The sequence below is a fragment of the Rhamphochromis sp. 'chilingali' genome (genome assembly GCF_963969265.1).
Source record: "Rhamphochromis sp. 'chilingali' genome assembly, chromosome: 4".
Taxonomy (NCBI): domain Eukaryota; kingdom Metazoa; phylum Chordata; class Actinopteri; order Cichliformes; family Cichlidae; genus Rhamphochromis; species Rhamphochromis sp. 'chilingali'.
In genome coordinates, this window is record NC_137948.1 from 14822922 (window position 1) to 14845836 (window position 22915).

At 40.4% G+C, this 22915-nt stretch overlaps 2 protein-coding genes across 3 annotated transcripts; one reads left to right on the plus strand and one right to left on the minus strand.

Annotated features, from left to right (window-relative positions):
- Nucleotides 1–1087: 1087 nt before the first annotated feature.
- evpla (envoplakin a) lies at nt 1088–16475 on the plus strand. Its single transcript, XM_080879984.1, has 22 exons — nt 1088–1291; nt 5892–5991; nt 6082–6236; nt 6423–6546; nt 7203–7334; nt 7468–7509; nt 7813–7974; nt 8131–8238; nt 8330–8425; nt 8546–8656; nt 9300–9446; nt 9561–9715; nt 9810–9907; nt 10023–10195; nt 10447–10622; nt 10793–10931; nt 11020–11213; nt 11554–11704; nt 11905–11988; nt 12303–12410; nt 12495–12587; nt 12707–16475. The coding sequence occupies exons 1-22, from the start codon at nt 1221–1223 to the stop codon at nt 16094–16096; spliced, it is 6009 nt and encodes a 2002-aa protein (XP_080736110.1). The 5' UTR covers nt 1088–1220; the 3' UTR covers nt 16097–16475.
- A 1263-nt stretch (nt 16476–17738) lies between these two features.
- On the minus strand, nt 17739–22896 carry ten1 (TEN1 subunit of CST complex). 2 transcript variants are annotated; one of them, XM_080879990.1, is made up of 3 exons: nt 22707–22896; nt 19309–19445; nt 17739–18649 (listed from the first exon to the last, which is right to left on the minus strand). In XM_080879990.1, exons 1-3 carry the CDS (start codon nt 22793–22795, stop codon nt 18504–18506), a joined length of 372 nt encoding a protein of 123 aa, XP_080736116.1. In that variant the 5' UTR covers nt 22796–22896; the 3' UTR covers nt 17739–18503. The 2 variants fall into 2 exon arrangements, with proteins under 2 accessions (XP_080736116.1, XP_080736115.1); XM_080879989.1 differs by having other exon boundaries at nt 19288–19445.
- Between the last annotated feature and the right edge of the window lie 19 nt (nt 22897–22915).

Below are 22915 nucleotides of genomic sequence, written 5' to 3' on the forward strand. Positions count from 1 at the left end.
CAGAAACAGTATAACTGTTTAGCCTCAGTTTATTTATAATATGAATTGCTGTATGACTTTATGATGTAGTCCACAAATGTAACAGAAGTGGATCCAAAACTAAGCCCTGAGGGACCCCATATGATACACAAACTTTAAATAAGACAAGAGCAGCTCAGAAAACGTACCTCTAATGGGGGTGAGTTATGTAATCACCTAGGACAGACCAGATCAGACACTTTAGGGCTGTTTGATCCAATATTAACAATCATTAAGAATCACATGTGTAAAATATGGATACATCAGTGCTTTTTCAAATGGCCAGCAGTGGACAACTCCTCTGGTGGAAAAAAGAAATCAACTTATATAGAAACCTTTTAAAAGGGCAGTTCAGCTTCTCTTACAAACGGCTCAGTATCTTGGTCTCTATTTTTAAGGGTTTTGAGGTGTGCAGGACTTTACGGTGATGTTGCAGTGGTCATTTCAATCTTTTATCTACAGTTTATGCAAACAAGACTGTAAGGCCCAATTTCTGTGCTGCTACCTTTAAAACCAGACTGGTATTATTCTGGTATATTATTGGTATTATTCACTGAAGTCTTGAAAGGCCAGAATTATTATTTCTTTTTTGGGGTAAACGTGAAATCGAGTTGCCTAATATTATGTATCCTCTTATACGAATAACCTTGAGAGAAACCTTGTGACAAAACTCACCTATCCCTTTAAGGAATCAGATTTGCAGTTCAATACCATTTTGGGTTTGTAGCACTGGATCATTTTTCAGCTCTATAATTATCCCAAGGGATATAATCTTCACAATGCGTGTGACACACAGAGCCGAGTGAACAGTGCAGGAATGGAGCGTTTCCCTCTGCCTTTCTGAATTATGCATTCCTGCTTTGTTGGTAATTAAAAGACCTGTGCGAGTTTGGAGAGTGTGTCAGGGGCCCAATGAAAGGAAGGGCTGGCCTGAAGAAGGGAAGAAGAGAGGGAGAGTGCAGAGAACAGGTCGGTCCAGTCGTCCTCTGCAAGGTGGATGTTTGGGCGTTGACACACCTGTTAACCTGTTTGGGAGGAGCCACTGGCATTAAACACCGTGGTGACATGAGTGTGTGTGTGTGTTTGTATACTTCAGTGTGTTTGACAAGAACCAGAGAGAGCGGGAGTCAGAGACGAAGAAGGAGTGAGACAGAGAGAGAGTGAGAGTTTTTACTCAGGATCTCTGCTTGACATCCGCCAAGATGTTTAAGAAAAAGGAGAGCTCCAAGGACACTAAGAATGGTACACTCAAGGTCTCGGGGAAGATCAGCAAGTGAGTTATTCACTGTGGATTTTATGAATGCGTGTATGAGTGTGGTGACACTGTATCTCTGTCATGTTCCTCCTGTTCCTGTTCTTCTAAAGCCAAGAACTGTGTCATGTTTCCTGTGTGTTCTTGCTGCCCTCTTTCTCTATGTGCGTCTGTTTTGTGGTTTATTATATTACAAGTTTAAAGGAGGTTTTAATGCATGTTTTCCTAGGGAATTCCTTCACTGCTTTCAAGTGCTGAGTTATGTGAGAGTTAATCTTTTGGAAAAAGCGAAAGCTAAATACAAGCCAGGGGTCAAGTTTACTTTGTAAACACGATGTGCATCGGTGTCCTGCAAGAGGACGAGTGAAATGAGGGAATTACGACTAAAAGTGAAATTGAAAGATGTTGTCATCCTGATTATCAGGCAGAAATTTACCCTAAACCTAATTTATTGGTGTTAGACCCTTGACAGGTGTCAGATCATTTGTATTAGTAATTTTATTGTACTGGAGAAAAAAAAATCATTCACAGAGAAACTTTCTGTCTGTGCAAAATGATTATTGGAGAGCTTTTGTTGCTTGAAGATGTAGGGAGTCCTATCAGGCTAGGCAGCTGTTCAGATCAGATATGGAAATATGACAGTCAGGTGGCACAGGTTTCAAACATTTACATAAAGCTGACAGCAACCTGCTTTAGAGGATTGCGAATAAAAATGAATTCCATTTGATGCATAATGTGGGTGAGGTCATTTTCATGTGCTAAATATAAAGAGAAGGCTCATGAAGAGCCACTGAATCTAACTCATGGCAAATCTGCCAAAAGTCTCCGGATCACAGATCAGAACGCCATTTAAGTCGCTGCATTCAAAGCGGCGAAGTGGGATGATCACCTTTTTAAATAATGGATAGTATTGAGGATGGGTTTTCTTCAGGTTTCCTCAGGATCAGTTTCTATTCATAGAAAGAGCCCCACATTCAGCTGCAAAGCCGACCACTTCACCTTTTTGTTCCTGGGAGTAACAAAAGACCGCTGACGTGATCTCACCGTCAGGTGGTGTCCGGCTTGTGCCTTCACCTTGGCTCGGCTTCAGACATATTTTCTCTCTGCTGAGGCGTGATGAGGGCTGGGTTGTCCGTTTTGCTCAGCTGGTTTCTGCCTCTCATGTGGGCGTTGGTTTTTAACTGTACATTACAGAGTGACGCACAGGAAGTGCTGTTCATTTCATTCAGTCATTTCTATTGTCTGATAATTGTTTATTTATTAGTTTAAGAAAAATTTGTGAATCGCAATCAAAGATGATTCCTGGGTGTTTGTTGGAAATGACACGGACAGCTGGAGAGCTGCGATGTATGGATTTGTGCATTAGACATGGCACTGGGACGTTTTTTAATGTTTTTAAAATAAAGGTACAAATAAAGGTAAAAGTGGCAGCTAATGCTCGGGTCAGGCTGAGTCTCCAAGAAGTCGAAAAGCCCAAAGACGTCATGGAAAAATTTGTATTTGTGTGTGTTGAGTCTGGGCGGCTCTCAGACATTCATCTTGTTCTGCTGGTGCCTTTGGTTACATCACAGATTAGAGCGCTGGTTACGCAGGGATTTAATAATGACTCTGCTGACTGTAAAGCACAGATTCATTTCGGCATTCAACATCCATTTCTTTGCTCCAGTGGTCATGTTGTAAAATAACAATTCTTGAACCTAATTTTACTATGAAATCAGACCTTTTTTTTTACAATATGAGTTTAGCTTGAGGGGGAAATGAGGGTGTTTGTGCAGAAGATGTGAGATCTTACTATCATCTAAAAAATGCAGGCAAGCCCTTCTAAATTATGCAGATAATCCAGTTTAAACTGGTCTCATAGTAGTGTTTTCTGTAGCAGTCATTCATTTAATAATTTACTAAAAACCACCAACTGTTGAAGAAGAGCAGTTTAACGATTTCTTTAACCATTTTTTTAAAATTGGCTAAAAGCTCAGCATGACCACACAAGCAGCCCGCACAAATACTTGATTCATGCTGAGGAAAGCATAAAGTTCCCCCAAAACACCTTATGAGAAACTCAAAGTATCACCTTACAAGACACTCCTGGAAAACCCTGCACAGCCACTCCTGCACAGGAATATCACACTGCTGCTTGATTAAAAAAAAAAAAAAAAAGCACACATTTGATGCAGATACTGTATGTGTCTACATCAATGTATGGGTGTGACCAGTAATTCTTATCTGCTATTAATAAAAGAATAAAGTGAATAAACCAAAGGTGACAGCTTTAAATAAAAGAGATCAGAAATCAGACCTTTATTCATTTCAGTCCCTACACAGTTCACCTTTATCAAGACAAACTCAGAACTAAATATCCGACATGTAGGAAAGTAAAAAAGTAAAATATAAAGATCTGTATATTACAGAAGACAAACTAGAGATTAAAGCCACTTTTAAAATTTACCTTTAAAAATCCAAATTGAGTGCAATTATTGGAAAAATGGCGCCATGCGTAGTATAGCGAGTGTTTGGTATGTTTGGCTCATGCTCCTCTGTCTGATGATCACAGACTCTTTTTTTCATGTATTTATTTGATCATTTGTTTTTTTAGAGCAAAGAGGATAAATCTCTTCCACAGCCCACTGCACCTACTGTTTCTATAAACAATGGTAACTAAACAGGTTTTTCTTTGACTGCAAAGGTGGGAATGCATACCTGTCCCTCCTGCTGAGTGAGCAGGAACAGGGCAGTCGTTGTGACAGCAGCTGCAGAACCAGATTCTTTGATTTCGTTTTGCACATAAGTGTAATTTCAGCATCAGTGTGACCTTTCTCAGACTGAATCCTCGGCCCACTGGTCATTTCCTCTATAAGCAGTTTTCAAAAGCGCTGACTCTCTTTTAAAAAAGCAGTTTAAAATCGTTTAATTTTCTTGATTTCGTTTATTCTTTGTCTTGATCTTTGAGCTTGTTTTTATTATGTTTTTCACATTTAAATCTATTTTACTCTATTTTATGTGCAACACTTTGTGACTACTTATCTGTTAAAAGGGCTTCATAAGTAAACTTACTTACACTGGTTAATATAACCATGTTATTCTTTATAATAACATGGTTATTACCGGTGGGCAGATAGTGATTTTTCGTTTTTATGTTAACGGTATAAACAATGAAAGGTGGTGGATTGTCCAATGGTTGTGATCGACTCTGGGCTGGACCAATTACAATACATCCATGTTGAGGTGAAAAGCAAGCGATTTGTCCCATACTTCAGCTAGAATGAAAAAAAGACACAAAGCTGGAGTTATTCTGTGTATTTGTGTGTTTATTCTTCCTCTTCTTCTCTCATCCCTCATCGTCATAGAAATCATACATATATACCAACAAGACTGTGCATCACTGTCACAACAGCGTTTGTTTTCATTCAAAGGCTTTATGGTTTTTCCTATAATACTTGGTGGGCCGGTCTCTAGTCAAAATACCTGGGCTGATTTTTTGTCCCAGTCCAGCCCAGTCTGACAGCTTCTCATATCTCTTTTCTTAATGTTGACACTGACAGATACACCAAAAAATTGTGCTGCTAAGATTTTTTCATCTGTATTTTTTGAACTGTAGCTCTATTTTAGCAACATTTTTTAAACTTCAGAGACTGCTGTGCAATGTATCGCACATTTCATTACTAACAAAAGCAAAAGTGTAATATGTTGAAAGTTGCCATATTTAGAATGTGTGTGTGTGTGTGTGTGTGTGTGTGTGTGTGTGTGTGTGTGTGTGTGTGTGTGTGTGTGTGTGTGTGTGTGTGTGTGTGTGTGTGTGTGTGTGTGGAGGTGGTATACAGTTTTATACAGCTGTGTAAAATACATAAATCTCAGTTAATGAGGCAAAACCTGGATTTTAAAAAGTCTATTTTTAACACACACACACATTGAGGAGCTGTGTGTTCTGAACCAATTATACACAAACATATCTCCAAAACCCAGTTTGCAGTTTGCAAAAACTTTGATTTAATCTAATTTAACTTTTAACTGAGCTCTACCCCATGATTTATTCAGGCAGTAGATACAAAGCCTCTTAAATAAAACAAATACAATATTTGTCTCCAATCCCAAAGACTTCACCTTCATGAGTGTAGCTAATCTCTCAATGGAATGTCTTCCTCCTCCTCATTTTGACAATCTTAGTCATTGCTTTGCTTTACTCTGAGCAGCGACACAATCAACACAAACACTGACAGAGGGAGTGACAGTCAAAGTTCAAGAATGGGTAGAATTTAAGGAACGTTTTGGGTGTGGTGCGAAGGGTGGAAAAATCCTACTCCATCCTAAAAGATCTGGAAACTGTGCAGTTTGTGCAAAATAAAAAACACTGAATGGAAAAAATAAAAATAAAAACACCCTCACTGTGCAGATTTTTTTTATATAAAGGATGACCTGGGGATGTGAAGTTTGTCCACAAATATAAATAAGTCTTTGTTGGTAGTGAGAGTGCTCATAAAAATGCACACCATAAGGTTTGACTGTAATCAAGCTGTTAATTATTCAAAACTTCTGCGTGGGAGTACTCGTATACTTACCAATTCTGTATCATCCCTGAAATGATGTGTGCTGCTGTTCAACCTCTGACCTTTGTTGTCTGCTGCAGGTCACAGGCCACCGACTTGGCCTTGCTGATCACCCAGATGCAAAAAGATGCAGACTTGGTGGAGAAAAACGTCCTCAGGGCTGAGGAGCTGCTTGCTGTGGTAAGAACAAAACAAAACCTCTAATTTTATGAACGATTACCCTCATTGCTTTGTAAAAACGTCACCTTATCTGTTGTCTGCCTTTGACAGGATTTTGAAAATGACAAGAAAGAGCTGCCGTACCAGCATCAGAGGGAGATCTCAGATGAGCTGGGTGAAGCTGAGGGCCTGCTGAAGAAGCTCTTCATAGATGTTGACAAAGCCAAGAACCTAAAACATCCACAAGCCACAGACATAGAGAGCGAGTGAGTTCATGCAGAATAAATACAACACAGAAGATTTGCAGTATACCTGGTCCCTCCTCTGAGAACATACTGAGGATTTTAAAACATTTTAGCTGTTTAATATCATTAACTTTGAACTCATTGGAGCTCCACATTAACCACAGTTGTTTGTTTCTTTGTGTCTTTTCTGCCCTTTGATGACTCCAGTGTCCTTCATCTTCATGAGCGCTGGCTGAAGGACTGTACCGTCTACAGAGACATCTACGAGCAGATTGATGATGTGTCGCGGATGCCCTTAATTGACTGGGGGCCTGTTTTAAGTGAGAAGCAAGTAAGTACTGTTACACTGTCTGAACATCCACGTCAGTCTTTCATACTCTATTAAATATTAATGCTCTTATTGTCAACAAAAAGGACAAAAAACTGTTTTAAAACTGCTGCCACCAACAAGTATTTTCCTCTGTAGTCAGACGCTCTGTAACAAAAACTGTTCAAACTTTGAGTCGCACTGTTGCTTATTTGAGCATCGTAGAGAAATCAGACTCCTTTGACATGATGTCAGCAATCTGTAATTTCTATGTAATTCTATCTATAGTTCCCTTTTTAGCTAGCACTAACCTGGCCACCCTTGCTGTTCTCCCTGCAAGCCACTTTGCAAACCCCCTCGACATCAAGTGTTTTGAAAAAAATCAAACTAAATATTTGCAGTCTTTTAAAAAGATTTAAGTCTCCATTAGGAACTACAGGGTGGGGAAAATGGCAGTCACCCTTTCACAGGATTGCTTAATAATAAATAACATTAACTGTATCCTTTAATCCTAATGTAATCTAAATGCACTTGTTTCTTCGTTTTGCACCTGTCTGTACTGTAATAAATCTCCCAAGCAGAGCTGACTGATTTACCGGCCTCACCCTGTCAGACCTGTCCTTTGATATCTCATCACTACATTTCCATGAACTGCTTTCTTCTGGTGTCTGTGCTTTCAGAAACTGGTGGATGTGGAGCAGTTTGGCCCTAGTATGGCTGATCTGGAGAAGCAGATTGCTGCTCACAACATCGTACACAAAGAGATTGACGCCTACAACACGCAGCTCTGCCTCGCTTCTGCTGGCAGCAAGGTCTGCATGCATGATTACACAAGAACACATGCTTGCATGATGTGTTCTACTTAAAACTGATTGCAGCTTGTGTCCTTTATTAAGCAAAAAGCATTTCAAACAGCCGCTCACATTCGCTGTCTTGTTTTTTAAGGAGAAATACGACGCTCTGAAAAAACAGTACAACAACTTATTGGTGAGTTGCTTCAGTCACTTAATGTTCAAAGATAAACACAAGTCTTATTTCACTTTTGGTTTTGGCAGTGTAAAAAGCTCTGAGGCAATTTTTCTATTTTTTGTTTTTTTCTTTGTTGGAGAAAAAATGAAAAATGTAAATTTCTGCTTAAAATTTCCCCCAAAAAAGTAAAAAAAAATTAAAAGAAATTAAAAAAATCAAAAGAAAGAAAGAAAGAAATAATAATTAATACATGAATAAATGAATAAAAATTTATTTTAGGGGTACTCATTTGTCTTTCCATTTTAATTTATTTCTCCTAAGGACAACTCCAAGTGGCGCCGTCACTACCTTAATAGCCTGTACGAGTACATGCAGAGCTGCAACAAGGAGCTGAACTTCCTGGCAGAAGAGCAGAATAAGATCAAAAAGCAAGACTGGAGTGACCACATGTTGGACCCTCCTGACGTTCGGAGGCAGTATGAGGTTAGGATTAATGCGTTTTTAAGTCAGATGAAAAATAGAATTGAAAGGCTCACCAATCACGAGGTGTGGCCTGTCCAGTGTGACAGAAGTTGTTTTGGTTCTGTACCTGGATGAATTCACACATAAATACATCAATTTTGATTTGATCTCATTTAGAATTTCAAGAACAACAGTCTGCTGTCCCACGAGGCCGAGGTGAACAAACTCCAGGACGAAGGCGAGAGACTTGTTGAGATGAAGCACCCCGCAAGCGACACAATACAGGTACTTGAAAAGCCCGTTAACAACATCAGCTTCACTCTTTCATCCTGAATGCTGTTTAAAGGTATGTCAACTCCCTTCATTATATTTCCAGGCTCAAAGAGATGATGTACGAAATGAGTGGCAGAAATTCCTCAATCTCTGCATCTGTCAAGAGACGCACCTGGACAGCGTGGAGGATTTCAAAAGGGTGAGACAGAGTTCATCGCAATGCAGTGCTCAGTTTGCAACCTGTTCTGTCATCACCATTTGCAGATTTTATGCATAAACTCAAAACAAAACAAAAAGTGTGCTTTGTTCCGTTTTTCAGTACCAATATGACAGCGAGCAGCTGTCAGAGTCGCTGACCAAGCTCAACAGCACCCTGGACCCCAAGACTCTCAGCAAGAAGAGCAAAACTGAGAAACTGCTGCAGCTTGAGGTACGTCCAGCCACCAGTACTGCAACTCAGCACACATAAGAAATTCAGCTTGCACCCCTCTTTCAAGCTAGCAGTGAGGATTTTAAAAAAGTGAATGAGAAGGAGATTTGGATAGAAAATGAGGCACTGGGGCAGGCAAAGCTGGAGACAAGGAGACTCCAAAGTTCAAAAGTAAAACAGGGAAAGTCTCCAAAAGTTGATTCTGTTCAGTGGAAGCCTAAAAAGGGAAATTATAAAGTCTTTGAGTTATATTTATTGAATAATTCTCAAAGTTTATTTATTTATTCATATGTAAATGGACATATATATGAGAAAATATAAGGTGTAAACACAGCAGACTGAAGGAAAACTGTTAATTTGCTGGGCAGGTCACATGAAACTTTACAGTCCTGCCAATATACACCAGAACTAACAAAAACAAATACATAAAATGAGTTAAAGGTGCTCACACACCTGGTTTGCCACCACCCACTGATTGAGATGTGTTATAGAGCAGTCTTTCATTGCCACGGTACTGAAATCAGGAAGAAACAGAGGTTCATTTTGTGGGATATTACACTAAGTTTGTTAAACCCAGCAGAAAAATTATGTGAAAAGATATGTTTGGAATCTTTTTTTAATCTTTGCGTGTTTTTCCTACCAGGCGGAGGAGAAAGATGTGCAGAAATGTGAACAGCTGCTGGCTGACCTGAGGAAACGCAGCACCACCATCGCTCCACTGAAACTGCGACGTACGACCCCCAGCAGAGCCATCACTGTGGAGTCCCTGTGCGACTGGGAAACAGGCACGGTGGGGAACAATTTTTGTCTAAATGTAAAACTCTAACTGCATGTGGCTGCAGTAAAAAACAACAACAACTTTGAAAAGTGACTTGTCTGACTGAATCAATCGTTATTTTTTTAGGATTCTCTGCAAAGAGGAGACAAGTTCACCTTAAAATCAAACTCAGACGTTGCGAACTGGAATGTCATTTCCACTGATGGAAAAACTAAAAAATTCCCAGGAGTTTGCTTCCAGATCCCACCACCTGACTCAGAGGCCATTGATAAAGTGGACCTGTAAGTGCTGACAAGCTTTATTATTAAACAGCTCAAATGGCACATCCGACGTCTGCCCTTTCTTTGACTCCGCCCCTTTCTTTTTGTTCATTAGTTTGGGCCAGGAGCTTGCAGACATCAAGAAGAGAAGAGCCGCTCTGGCCGACTCCCTGAAGAATAACAAATCAGAAATCTCCAGGGCCCAGCAGTTAGGTTGTTGTCAATTAATTAAATGCATAAGTGTCCTCATTATATGCAATCACTGCATCTTTAAACCACAACTAAAGTGAGATCAACCATTTAAAAAGCTCTCCTTTTCCTCCTTCAGCCCCAGTGTCTTCTGCCCCCATGGACCCCAAAGTAGCAGCCCTCTCTCAGCAGCTGGACAAGCTGGACAATGACCTGGCCAAAGCTGAGGAGAGCATGCTGAGCCGTCTGCGAGCCCCGCTGAGCCGCAGTGATCCCGCTGGTGATCTGGCCAAAAGGATGAAGGAGCAGGAGGTGAGAAAAAACACAAACTAACATCAGCACCAGCTAAATATCATTCACCATGTGACACCAAGAAACTAAAACAAACCATATAAAAGCCATTATTTTGCTGTTATTATCCTCGTATGTGTGTGTATGCATTCATACCCTATACAGCATAAAGGGATTCTTCACTCCTGCAGACTGTCAGCATGAAATGATTATGCTGTGAATTATACTTATATCTGATGTTTAATGGAGGGTTGTATGGATGCTCTTTACAGCAAACTGCTCAGACACTACAGGCTCTACAGCAGCAGCAACAGGCTGCACAGGCTGGCATGCAGCCCCTGCTGGCTAAAGATCCCAACGGGACCTCTTCGGGACTGCCGCTCAAACTCAGTGCTGCCAGCAACAAGTCTGACAACCTTGCTGCACTTGCTGACCTTTACAATAAGAAGTAAGAGCTTGTTTTATGGCGGGGTTTGATTTTGGAACAACATTTTTAAAAACTTAAATCAGTTTTTCATTCTTCTATCCATCTTTGTTAAGTTGTGTTACTTGAGTAGATGATCTAGATAACAGATAACCTTAGTATATTTAGTAGTTTATTTATCTTCTTTTCTGCAGAGCAAATGCCTCACTTAACCTGGAGAAACAGATCAAGAAGGTGGATGGTCTCGTCTCCGGCTTTGAGAAAAGGCTGAGTGAAGATGGTCCGATCCCTAATGGCCCAAAAGCAATTGAAACCCGTGCTGAGGAAATTCAAGTAAGGAAGTCTTGACCATACAAATTTGAATTCTCTTGCATATCTCTAATGTTCACTTTGAATTGAACATCTCCTTTGTGGTGTTTAGAGCCAGCAAAAGTCTGTGGCAGCTGCTCAGAATGACATGAAGAAGCTCAGCAAGGATCTGGAGACCACAGAGCAGCTGTGCAGCTCTCTGCAGCAGGACTACCAGGAGTACTGCCCGGACATCCAGCGCCAGAAAACAGAGGTCAAGCAGCTACAAGCACGTTATACCAATGTTGCCAACCAGCTGAAGGAGAGGTGAGAGTCAGACTGTGAACACATCATCTCAGTCCCTTCAGCTTTATTAGAAAGACAGACTACAGTGGTTTTCCCTCATCAGCCTTTTAAATCACTGAAATCAAGCAACAAGGAAGTGAGAAGTACCTTTACGATTAGATCGGGTATTTGCAACCTGCAATGGGGTTCATCTGTACTTCATCTATAAATCTATATACATCTATATATAACCTATAAAAATGTGCTACTACACTACTAAAAGGTAAAACAGGTTTCATTACATAAGGCGTTTCTGTTGTCATAATGTACCTAATACACCAATACCTCATAATGTGCCTAATACCTCTCATATTCCTCTCAGAGAAAGCACCTTACTCGAAACTGCAGGAAAGAACCAGGAGTTCCAGAGCACATGTAAATCCCTGAACTCATTCTTGGACAACCTGCCAACAAACAAGATAAGCCCCAATGACGATCTGTCTCAGATTGCTGCTAAGAAGAGCTCTCAAGAGGTGAGACTGTCTTCTGATTATTTACCTTTAAGTATCACATAAGAATAAAATAACAACCTGGCTACCCACTCCACACATAATGTCTTTTTGATTTATGGATGTATAAACATTATTCTCAATATGAACCTGTAGAAATTCACTATGATTATGACAGGACAGTAACTTTAGGTGATTAATATTTCTATACCTACTCATTGCAGAGGGTGATGGACGACCTGACGCGGAAGGAAGCTGACATGGAAAAGGTGACAAGCCTCTCTCAAGACCTGCAGGAACTCCTCAATGTAAGACTCCTAACTTATAATAAATAATATAATACAATAATTTATGGAACCATGGTGTAGCGGTACAACCCTGGGAGGAAATGCTAATCCTGGGGCTAATGGGACTTCCCTCAGGAAGGGCATCCAGTGTAAAGACAAATGTGTTGAAAGTTAAAAAAGCATAGAATGCATAAATGCATTTTAGGCAACACAGAAAGTAAATTAATACATTTTAATTTTAACATTAGCAGACATGGCTCGTACTTAAAGATTTTGAAATAGGCAACAAATGACATGAAACAATTCAAAGATTTTAAATCTTCACGTCTCTGCAGGAGTACGAGACCAACGTTGACACGTACAACAGTACGCTTGAGGACGCCGGCGCCACCGTTCCGAAGAAACCACGTATGCCCACACTGTCTGAGGCTATTCAGAAAGAGGTAATGTCTGTGTGTTTTTCAACATGATACACACTTCTCACATTTATTTATAGATCGAGGTGACATGAGGTTTGCTTATTACAGGAAAAGAGTCTGGTGAACCGCTACGCTGAAACAAAAGCTGAAAACACCCAGCGCCAAAAACAGATGGGCCTGGCTAAGAATCTCATATCACGAGTAAGAAAACAGTGAATGAATTTATTATCTTTTGTATGCATTTAGATTATGCTTTCCATAAAACTAAAGCTACATTGCAAATAATATTACTTTGAATAAATTTGCTTTTCCTGCTGCAGAATGAAGAGACAGTTCAAGCAGTGGCACAGCAGCAAGTGCGGTCTGAAAGGAGTGCTTTTGAGTTAGATGGTCTGGTAAAAGAGCTGGAGGAGGAGAAGGAGAGGAGGACTCATGCTGAGACAAACCTGAGAACATTCAAAGACAGGTTTTTGTCTTTGAAGAGTCGCCGTGGAGTTGAACGTGTCGAGGAGAAAGAAGTACTAAAGTACTACCGTGACCCAAAAGTGGAAAGTGATCTGAGGGCTCTGCAGCAGACGCTACATGAGGAAATCATGAAGCGCACCACCATACAAACTGAGGTTGAGGTTACAAACAAAAAAGTCACCACCCTGGCAGAAACCGTAAAGAGCGCTCCACCAAAACTGGTGACTAGAGAGGTGACAGAGTTTGAGAAAGATCCCCAGCTGGATACAGAGGCTGCTAAGCTGAGAGATCAAATAACGAAGATGAGAGAAGAAATTCGGATGAGGGATGGGGAGCATATTCAGATGAAGACAGAAGTAACAATTCTCCAGCAGAAGAGGCCAACAATCAAAGAGAGGGTGGTTAAGAAGGAAGTGGTTAAAGTGGAGAAAGACCCAGAGATGCTGAGAGCAGTGCGAACATTTGAGACAGAAATTTCTGACGAGAGCAAAAGGACCAAGCTCCTCAATGATGACATCTTCCAAACAAGGAGTCAGATAAATGCACTAGAGAGGCTGATTCCTAACATTGCGCCTAAGATAATCACTAAAGAAGTCAAAAAGATTGAACAAGACCAAGACCTAATCAACGAATCCCAGAATATTCGAACAAGCCTGGAGGAAGAGAGAATTGAAAACAACTCTCTGGTCAATGAATTGACGGTGCTCCACAACCGTTACAGAGAAGTTTACGAATGGAAACCCAGAGTTGAGGTGAAGGAAATTGTTAACGAGATCTACAGGATAGACCCAAACACAGAGGTGGAGATAATGCGGCTCCGCAAAGAGATACAAGACTGCAGCAAGCAGCGCTCTGACTTTGAAAGAGGGCTCACCAAGGTGACAACTGAACTCAACATCATTCAGTCAGAGAAGCCAAGAATTGAAACAAAAGAAGTTTTCCAAGAGGTGGTTAAAGAGGAAAGAAGCCCCGAAAATGAGAGAGAAATTCAGAGGCTAAATGACCAGGTGCATAATTTACACAGCAATTACGACTCCCTCCAAGACCAGCTGAGAATGCTCCGGCAAGAGAGAGATGAGTGGAAGGCTGAAAAGTCAAAGGTAGAGACCCAACTTGTCACCAGAGAAGTTATTAAGTATGAGCCCGATCCACTCCAAGAGAAAGAGTTTGACCGCTTGAGAAATAATGTGCGGGAAGAGACACAGATTCGGCGCACCATTGAAGAGATGGTGTTTGACCTGAAAAATAAATACATCCAGTTGGAGAGACAGAAACCAGAAGAGAAGGTGGTTCTCCAAGAGGTTGTTCGTTTGCAGAAAGACCCAAGGCAAATGGTCGAGCATGAAAGGCTTAGCAGGAACCTGGATGAAGAAGTAACGAACCGGCGTCAGTTTGAACTGGAGCTACAACAGTTAAGAACAAAGGTGGAAGAGAAAGAGAGGATCCTCAGAGAGAGTGTTGAACGCCAAAAGAGGATTCAAGCTGAGTCTGAAGTCAGAGAGATTAAACTGCGTATCTCACAGCTGGAAAATGCCCCACCACCTGTTGAGGAAAACATAGTTGTCGAGGAGGTGCTCAAGGTGGAGAGAGACCCGAAACTGGAGAGGCTGACAAGCAGTCTGCGGTCAGACATGGACAAGGAAACCAGTGATATTCTGAGACTGCAGAGAGAAATCCGTAACATCAACATAAAGCTTGAAATCTTGCAGAAAGAGAAGTCCAGTGAGAGGACAGTCTACAAAGAGGTTGTCCGTGTTGAAAAAGACCAGGCAGTTGAGGCTGAGAGGGATCGCCTGAGAGAACAGGTGTCTCAAAGTAAATTTGCCAGACAAGACCTCGAGGATGAACTTAGACGTTTCAATGACAAAATCCATTTCCTAATGAACAGCAAATCTGCTACTTCAAGAGAGGAGACAACCCTGATTATGAACCGAGATGCCTTACAGAGAGAGAAGGAAGACCTCACTCGTGAACTTAGATCCCTTGATGGCAAGAGGCACGATATCAGCCTGTCCTTCCAGCAGCAGAGCCGACTGATGAGTGAAAGAACACAGATGAGCAGACAGAGAAGCATTAAGATGGAGTCTGATGTCATGCGTTTGGAGAGGGATATCTTGGACGAAAAAGACAAGATCCATCAGCGAGATAGCATCATCCGTGAGCTTATACAGAACCTACAGAGAGAGGAGAGTGCAGAAACAAGAACCAAAGAGACCAATGTCTCTACAAAGATCACAATTTTGGACCCAGTTACCGGCAAAGACATGTCTCCTTATGATGCCTACCTTCAGGGCTTGATTGATCGTCCGCAGTACATTCACTTGCAAGAGCTTGAGTGTGACTGGGAGGAGATCACTTCATTGGGACCTGATGGGGAGATATCTTTACTCCAGGATCGCAAGAGTGGAAAGCAGTACTCCATCAAAGATGCGCTGAAGGACGGAAGATTGACAGAATATGATCTGCAACAGTACAAACAAGGAAAAATTCCCATCTCAGAATTTGCCTTGCTCGTCGCTGGTGACAACAAGAAGCAGTCCCAGTTCAATTCAATCACCCCAAAATCCACCACATCACTCAATTCAGCACCTATTAACCTATCTGCTGCCAAAGAAACCTACCCAGTTGCTGGAATAATAGATACAGACACTGACACCTGCTACACAATACGCAATGCCACCGTGAGTAAGCTAATTGATTCCACAACTGCCCAAAGACTTCTGGAGGCTCAGGCATCAACAGGAGGAATCATTGACATCAGCAATAAAGGGAGATACACGGTTCACAAGGCAGCAAACAGAGCCCTCATCGAGGATAGTCAAATCCAGAGACTGCTCAATGCACAGAAGGCTTTCACTGGAGTTGAAGACCCTGTGACCAAAGAGCGTTTGTCTGTGGGAAAGGCTGTTCAGAAAGGCTGGATGCCGAAGGACACTGCCATTCGCTTCATGGAGGCTCAGCACCTGACCGGAGGGCTGGTCGATCCAGATACCGGTCACAGAGTTAGCATCTTGGATGCCGTTGGGTCCAGAATGATTGACAACACAATAATGAGAGACCTGGAAACTGAGTCCGCCTACATCAAAGATATTATAGACCCAATCACAAAGGAGAAAATCAACTACAAGCAAGCTCTGAATCGCTGCAGGAAAGACCCAAATACAGGCTTACCAATGCTGCCTGCCTCTTCCAAAGGGTCTGGTTATAGTCCCGTGTACAATTCGACTAGATATGCAAGATTTTAGATATGTTTACTTTTTGGAGACATCTTTTCTATATGAAATCCATACATTACTTATAATGGACATTTTGACTCAGGAAAAGTCTTCTACTGCAAAGCTTTCTCTCTAGCCAAAATAACTGCTGCTGAGTTTTTTGTTTACTAAAAATGTTTGATGTGGGCAGATTTTTCTTTTTTGGTTTAATTTAAAAACAGTATAAATGAAGTTTATCTTTAATATTAATGTGTTATTAGGGATACTGGGACATGGTGCAATGGTATTTGCCAAGATTAATTGATTCTGTATTACTCCTGGGTTTTCTTCAAAACTGTTCATTGAATTTTATCTTGTTTGATACCTTATAAAGAAACAAATATCAATAAAATAAATTATAATGGTTAAAGTGTATGGACTCTCATTTTCAATGCTGTGCAGTCTCTAAAGTAAAGAAAAATGCTATGAAAAAGTATTTACTTCATCTTGATTTCTTAGTTTTTTTTATATATGTCAAACTTAAATGTTTCAGATCATCAAACATCTTTTAATATTAGAAAAATATAATATAATCGTGTAATAGAGGTCATGCCAAAGTATCTCAACAAGATTAAATACAAGACTTTGACTTGGGCAGTCCAAAACCTTCTTTTTTATTTGCTTATTGAGATATTCAGAGGTAGACTTGCTGATGTGCTCTTAGTCGTTGTCCAAGTGAGCTTGGGCTTCAGTGAATGAACTGATCGTCCATGTCCTGAAACAGCAGGGGAGCCCCAGACCATCACACTACCACCACCATGTTTGACTGTTGGGTTGATGTTCTTTTTATGAAACAACTAGATGCAACAGGACACAACCCTTCCACCAAGTTTATCTTTTATCTCATCAATCCACAGAATACTTCCCCCAAAGTCTTGGGTATCAGTAAGATGTTTTTTTGGTAAATATGCAATGACTCTCTGTTATTTTTGTTCAGCGGTGGTTTTCATCTTGGAACTCTCCCATCTTTGTCCTGTATTTTTCCCGTTGTTGAATCAATAACACGGACCTTAACTGTTGTTCTGGGTTCTTTTGTGAAATCATGGATGAGTCGATGATGTGTTCTTGGAGTAATTTTGGTTGGCTGGCCACTCCTGGGAAGGATCACCACTGTTTCCTCCATTTGTGAATAAAGGCTCACAGGGTTGTTCACTGGAAACACTGCCTTAGATATATCTTTGTAACCATTTCCAGGTTGATAGATGTCAGTAACTTTGTTTCTCAGCCATTTCTTTAGACAGTGGCATGATGTGTTGCTTTGTGAGTTCTTTTAGGCCGCTTCACTTTATCAAACAGGTTCTATTTAAGTGGGTTTTTTTATTCTACTTGCCTGACAGTGATCAGGCTTGGGTATGGTTAGTGAACTAGAACCCAGCTTTCCAACAAAAAGTTTTCAATCACGGTTAATTCATGACTTAAAAAGTGGGGGGATTAGTTTTTGACATAGGGCCACGTAGGTTTGGATAGTTTTTTTCCTTAATAAATTAAATCATCAAATATTAAATAAATTAATCAATAAAACCTGTATTTTTAAATTTACTTGGGTGATCTTAGACTAATATTAAAATTGTTTTCATGAAACATTTAAGGCAAATGATAGATTCCAAAAAGGGGCTTAAAAGGAAGCCACTGATGACTCAAACAATCCTTTATTTCAATTTGTACAAAAATTTCTACATCTGATCATTTCTTAATATTAACTTCTGCTAAGAACACACTTGGCTGATAAAATTAATGGGACAGACAACATAAACCTGACCTAAACTTTAACAGTCAGATGAGATTTCCCAACATTACGTTTGCAAAGTTTTTAGGACGCAATTCAGTCTCAAAGTAGCAGACAACGCACAGTTACAGAAAGGGGGCACCAGCTTGAGGTGCAATGCATAATATTCACCAAAACTCTGCTGGCTTAACAGCTGCAGAATCCTAACCTCTTCTGGCACTGATGTTTCCATGGCCAAGCTGCTCCTGATGGCCCAGTATGTTTGGACATATAGTGAAGTTTTATCATATTACATGCATACGGATATTTGCTCATATCTTTAAAGCTGTGTCCATGCCGAATCATCACCTTGAGTCTTCAGAATCACAGACAAAACTAAAAATGTGACATATTTATGAGCCATAAACCCAAACCATCTGTTTGTAACTCTTTAATGACCCTACAAGAAAATCTAATAATGCCCCACTAATGCGGGGCTTTAGCTGTTTAAAAGCAATCCCTTGATCAAGTGCAGAAAAATCCCAGATCAGGACAGTCATTTAAACTCTCAGAAGTGAACCCGTGTCTTTTACGCAAATTTAGACAGTTATTAAGTTCACTGTTCAGACAGCACAGCAAGGGGCATCACTGCAGCTCTGATGACCAAAGAAACCACATGAATAAAGTCCCTGATCATGTTGCATCTGCAGGTTGTGCACCCAGTTTGCGCTCCCTCTCTGTGAAGAAGTTTCTTTGTTCAGTGATGGCTTTCTCCAGAAGGGCAATGTTTACACCGTCAACACAGTTCAGCACACGGGCACGGACCATTGCACCGACTCCTGTAGGACAAGAAGTTACAAACACAGGCAGGTGATAGCACTAAAACATCATCCCTGAATTAAATTTTTCAAAAGGCAGCATAAAGCTAAATAGAGTCAAAGAAATTTCACTGGTACTGAACTGCAATTTACATTTGCCCAAAATAATAATAATGGATTGGATTTATATAGCGCTTTTCAAGGCACCCAAAGCGCTTTACAATACCACTATTCATTCACTCTCACATTCACACACTGGTGGAGGCAAGTTGCGGTTGTAGCCACAGCTGCCCTGGGGCAGAAGCGAAGCTGCCATATCGCGCCATCGGCCCCTCTGGCCATCACCTGTAGGCGGAAGGGTAAAGTGTCTTGCCCAAGGACACAACGACCAGGACAGAGAGCCCGGGGATCGAAGCAGTGACCTTCCGGTTACAGACGCTTCCCAACACTTCCCAACCCCCTGAGCCACGGTCGCTCCAAAACAAACACAAACAAACAAACATAGCATTTAAAGCTGGCATCAGGTCAACCACACACAGGACAAACTGACACTTGCTTAATGTTTCCCATTTTTAAGTTATGTGAGGGTAAATTAACATCTGAACAGTCCCCTGCAACATTTTTGCACACTGTCTGTCTGTGTGAAATATTTCTCTTACTCTCATCATTTTCTATCTCACCCAGCACAGTGTACTGGGCTCCAATTATGGGGTTGAAGGGCTCCACAAACAAGGTGTGGACAACCACACGGTGCTCTTTAGAAGCATGCTGTGCTGACAGCGTAGCCCTGGACTCCTCAGGCTGATAGCATACAAGTCTGAAAAAAAATGAGTAAAACATTTTAAAGTGAATTTGGTTCATTTCCAGATCCGTGGTTTAGTTATTGAGCTATACAAGAGTAACTTTGTATGATTTACAATTTAAATAATCATTTACACAACCGGTTCACAAAAGCTACCCTTCAATATTTTTTTTTAAAAAGTGTGTAAACAGGGCAGTACGGTCTAAATCTATGTAGAAGATATAATCGCTGATCTGTGTATGTTTTAGTGGTTTAATGAACAGCCAATGGGGCCATAAAGTGTGAACAACACAGTAGCTTCTGTATGTTTAATCTGCTCCATTTGTTTTTTAAATTGATAGTAATAAGGCGAGGCAAGGCAAGGCAAGGCAAATTTATTTGTATAGCACAATTCAACAACAAGGTGATTCAAAGTGCTTTACAGAGACATTAGAAACAAAAACAAATAAAAAGCATGATTTAAAATTGATTAAAACAAGCAAACAAACTAACTAACTAAACACACACATTTCACACCTGTTCGCGCGATCTGAACCCTTATCGTAAGGGGAGCTACCAGTCCTTCTGTGGACGAGCTACTTTCTATTTTAAATTCCCTGAATTTAAAATACTCTCTAGACCCAGTCTAGACCCAGCTGGGGAGCTACCCAGAGCTCTAAACCCACTTAACAAACAAACAAACAAACAAACAAACAAACAAACAAACAAACAAACAAACAAACAAACAAACAAACAAAACAGTATATAAAATCAAAACAGATAAAATCAGAAATAGATAAGATCAGTAGTTAGTGTAAGTTTTGAAATTTAAGCTTACAAGTGTGGATTTGGTGCTTTATTCAAATGCAGCTGAGAACAGGTGCGTCTTCAACCTGGATTTAAATAAACTGAGTGTTTCAGCTGATCTGAGGCTTTCTGGGAGTTTGTTCCAGATATAAGGAGCATAAAAGCTGAATGCAGCTTCTCCGTGTCTGGTTCTGACTCTGGGAACTGATAAAAGACCGGATCCAGATGACCTGAGGGATCTGGAAGGTTCATACTGGGTCAGGAGGTCATTGATGTATTTTGGTCCTAAACCATTCAGAGCTTTATAGACCAGCATCAGAACTTTAAAGTCTATCCTCTGACGGACAGGCAGCCAGTGTAAAGACCTCAGAGTTGGACTGATGTGGTCCACTTTTTTGGTCTTAGTGAGGACTCGAGCAGCAGAGTTCTGAATGAGCTGTAGTTGTCTGACTGATTTTTTAGGTAGACCTGTAAAGATGCTGTTACAGTAATCAAGCCTACTAAAAATGAATGCATGGACTAGTTTTTCCAGGTCCTGTTGAGACATCAGATCTTTTATCCTTGATATATTCTTGAGGTGATAGTAAGCTGATTTTGTTATTGTCTTAATGTGTTTTTCTAAGTTTAGGTCTGCATCCATCACTACACCCAAATTTCTCGCCTGGTTTGTGGTTTTTAGATGTATAGATTGAAGTTCTCTGGTGACCTGTAATCGTTTTTCTTTGGCGCCAAAGACTATTACCTCAGTTTTGTTTTTGTTTAGTTGGAGAAAATTGTGGCACAACCAGTCATTAATTTCCTCAATGCATTTACCAAGAGCCTGTACAGGGCCTCGGTCTCCTGGTGACATTGTGATATATATTTGTGTGTCATCTGCATAGCTGTGGTAGTTTATTTTGTTGTTCTTTATAATCTGTGCCAGTGGGAGCATGTAAATGTTAAACAGAGGGGGTCCCAAGATGGAACCTTGGGGAACTCCACATGTGATACTTGTCTGCTCGGATGTGAAGTTACCTATTGATACAAAGTATTTCCTGTTTTCTAAGTATGTTTTGAACCAGTTTAGTACAGTTCCTGAAAGACCTGTCCAGTTCTCCAGTCGTTTGAGTAATATGTTGTGGTCAACTGTATCAAATGCTGCACTGAGATCCAGTAAAACTAGGACTGACATTTTTCCACTGTCTGTGTTCTGTCTGTGTTCAGACATATGTTTACTTTTTAATTATAAAAGTAAACTTTATAAATTACTTACGTTTTAGGTGACAAACAGGAGAATAGGGGATAACGATAAATAAAGGTGTATGAGCAGAGAAGCGCTATGAAATCATTAATGTCAGTTACACAGTCATTTCTGCCTGAGTCAACATCTACCACCCTCAGTGCTGCTGCCAGTCAGTGAAGACAGCAAAAATCCTAGAGTGCAGAGAAAGTTCATTTTCAAAGATTTTCATTTTTAAGAGGAAATTTTCAGAAACTGTATGGTTTTAATAACAGTTTTTCAGACTTTAACTATCTTACAAACACCTTTTACTTGTACTGCATCCTATTGCCTTAATTTGTGAAAGTATAATAAGTCTCTAACTGTAACACATGCAGTGAAAAACTAAGTACACCTCATGATTCAGTAACTTGAAGGTGGTTTGACCTTTAACAACAGTAACGTGAAGTAATCGTTTTCTGACAAATGACTTTATCGGTGTCTAATATCATTGTGGAGGAATTATGGCCCATAATGTTCGTGCTGACATGCTGCATTTGATTTGCCAAATGTGGTGCTGTTCATTATAGTCTAATATCTCCGCTTTGGTCTTGTTTTCTAATAGTATGATCATGAACTTTAATATTTAATAGGCTAACTGAAGCCTGTAGAGTTCAAGATACTTTGACAACTAACATTTTTTCTATTTCTCTAGCCATTAGACGGCTGACCTTTAGTTGAATTTGATGGGGCATGGACCTCTGGGAAGACTGTCAACGGTCTTGAATATTTTTCCACTTGTGAATAATTCACTATTGAACGATGGACTTTAGATTGGTTGGTCTTGTAATCCATCTCAGACAGATAAGCAGTGAAGATTGCTTTAATGATCAAAGATCATTGTTGATATTTTTCCTCCTTGGCACCATGTTAAAAGACATCTGAATGCTCCTAGCCAGAAAACTGTCAAAAGTTCACATTTTACCCATGGTCAATAGCTCAACTGCATTTGATTCTCAGCATCTGGTTGCTACTTACCCTCTTAATGCCTATGGAAGAATAAAGGTGTGTGGGCTAAATCAACAAACAGATGCTTTAGAAAATTTAAATTAAATATCGAATTTACTGAAATACAACCAAAAGTCGTAGCTCTACTAATATAAGTCTGATTCTGTCCTCTCTGACCACATTAGATCAGGTATATACAAGATATTATGCTTGTCACAACTGGCTGTTCGTGATCTCATTAACCACACACGGAAGATTTTTTTCTAGTTTGAAACAAAACCCACCTGCCAAATGTTCTGACTGATTGTCCTTCCTCCACGCTTCCAGAGTTTATTTCCCAGGGGAAATGAAAAACTGCAGCTAAGGGCAGCATCCCGATTTCTTAAAAAAAAAAGTTTGGTTTGTATGATTAAAATTTAAGAGTCGTTTAACTGAAGACGACTTGGTACTTCCGCGCTACATGTCACGTGGCTTACCTCCGCCTCTCTGCGCC

What these genes read in the sequence shown, in the direction of transcription:
- evpla (XM_080879984.1), top strand. Translation starts at nt 1,221, where the DNA reads ATGTTTAAGAAAAAGGAGAGCTCCAAGGACACTAAGAATGGTACACTC. An exon ending in CTGAGGAGCTGCTTGCTGTG is followed by an intron (nt 5,992 to 6,081) that starts GTAAGAACAAAA and finishes TGCCTTTGACAG; the next exon opens with GATTTTGAAAATGACAAGAA. An exon ending in GCCATTGATAAAGTGGACCT is followed by an intron (nt 9,716 to 9,809) that starts GTAAGTGCTGAC and finishes TTTGTTCATTAG; the next exon opens with TTTGGGCCAGGAGCTTGCAG.
- ten1 (XM_080879989.1), bottom strand. Translation starts at nt 22,795, where the DNA reads ATGCTGCCCTTAGCTGCAGTTTTTCATTTCCCCTGGGAAATAAACTCT. An exon ending in TCAGTCAGAACATTTGGCAG is followed by an intron (nt 19,446 to 22,706) that starts GTGGGTTTTGTT and finishes ATTTTTTTTCAG; the next exon opens with ACTTGTATGCTATCAGCCTG. An exon ending in TGAGATAGAAAATGATGAGA is followed by an intron (nt 18,650 to 19,287) that starts GTAAGAGAAATA and finishes CTTGTCCTACAG; the next exon opens with GAGTCGGTGCAATGGTCCGT.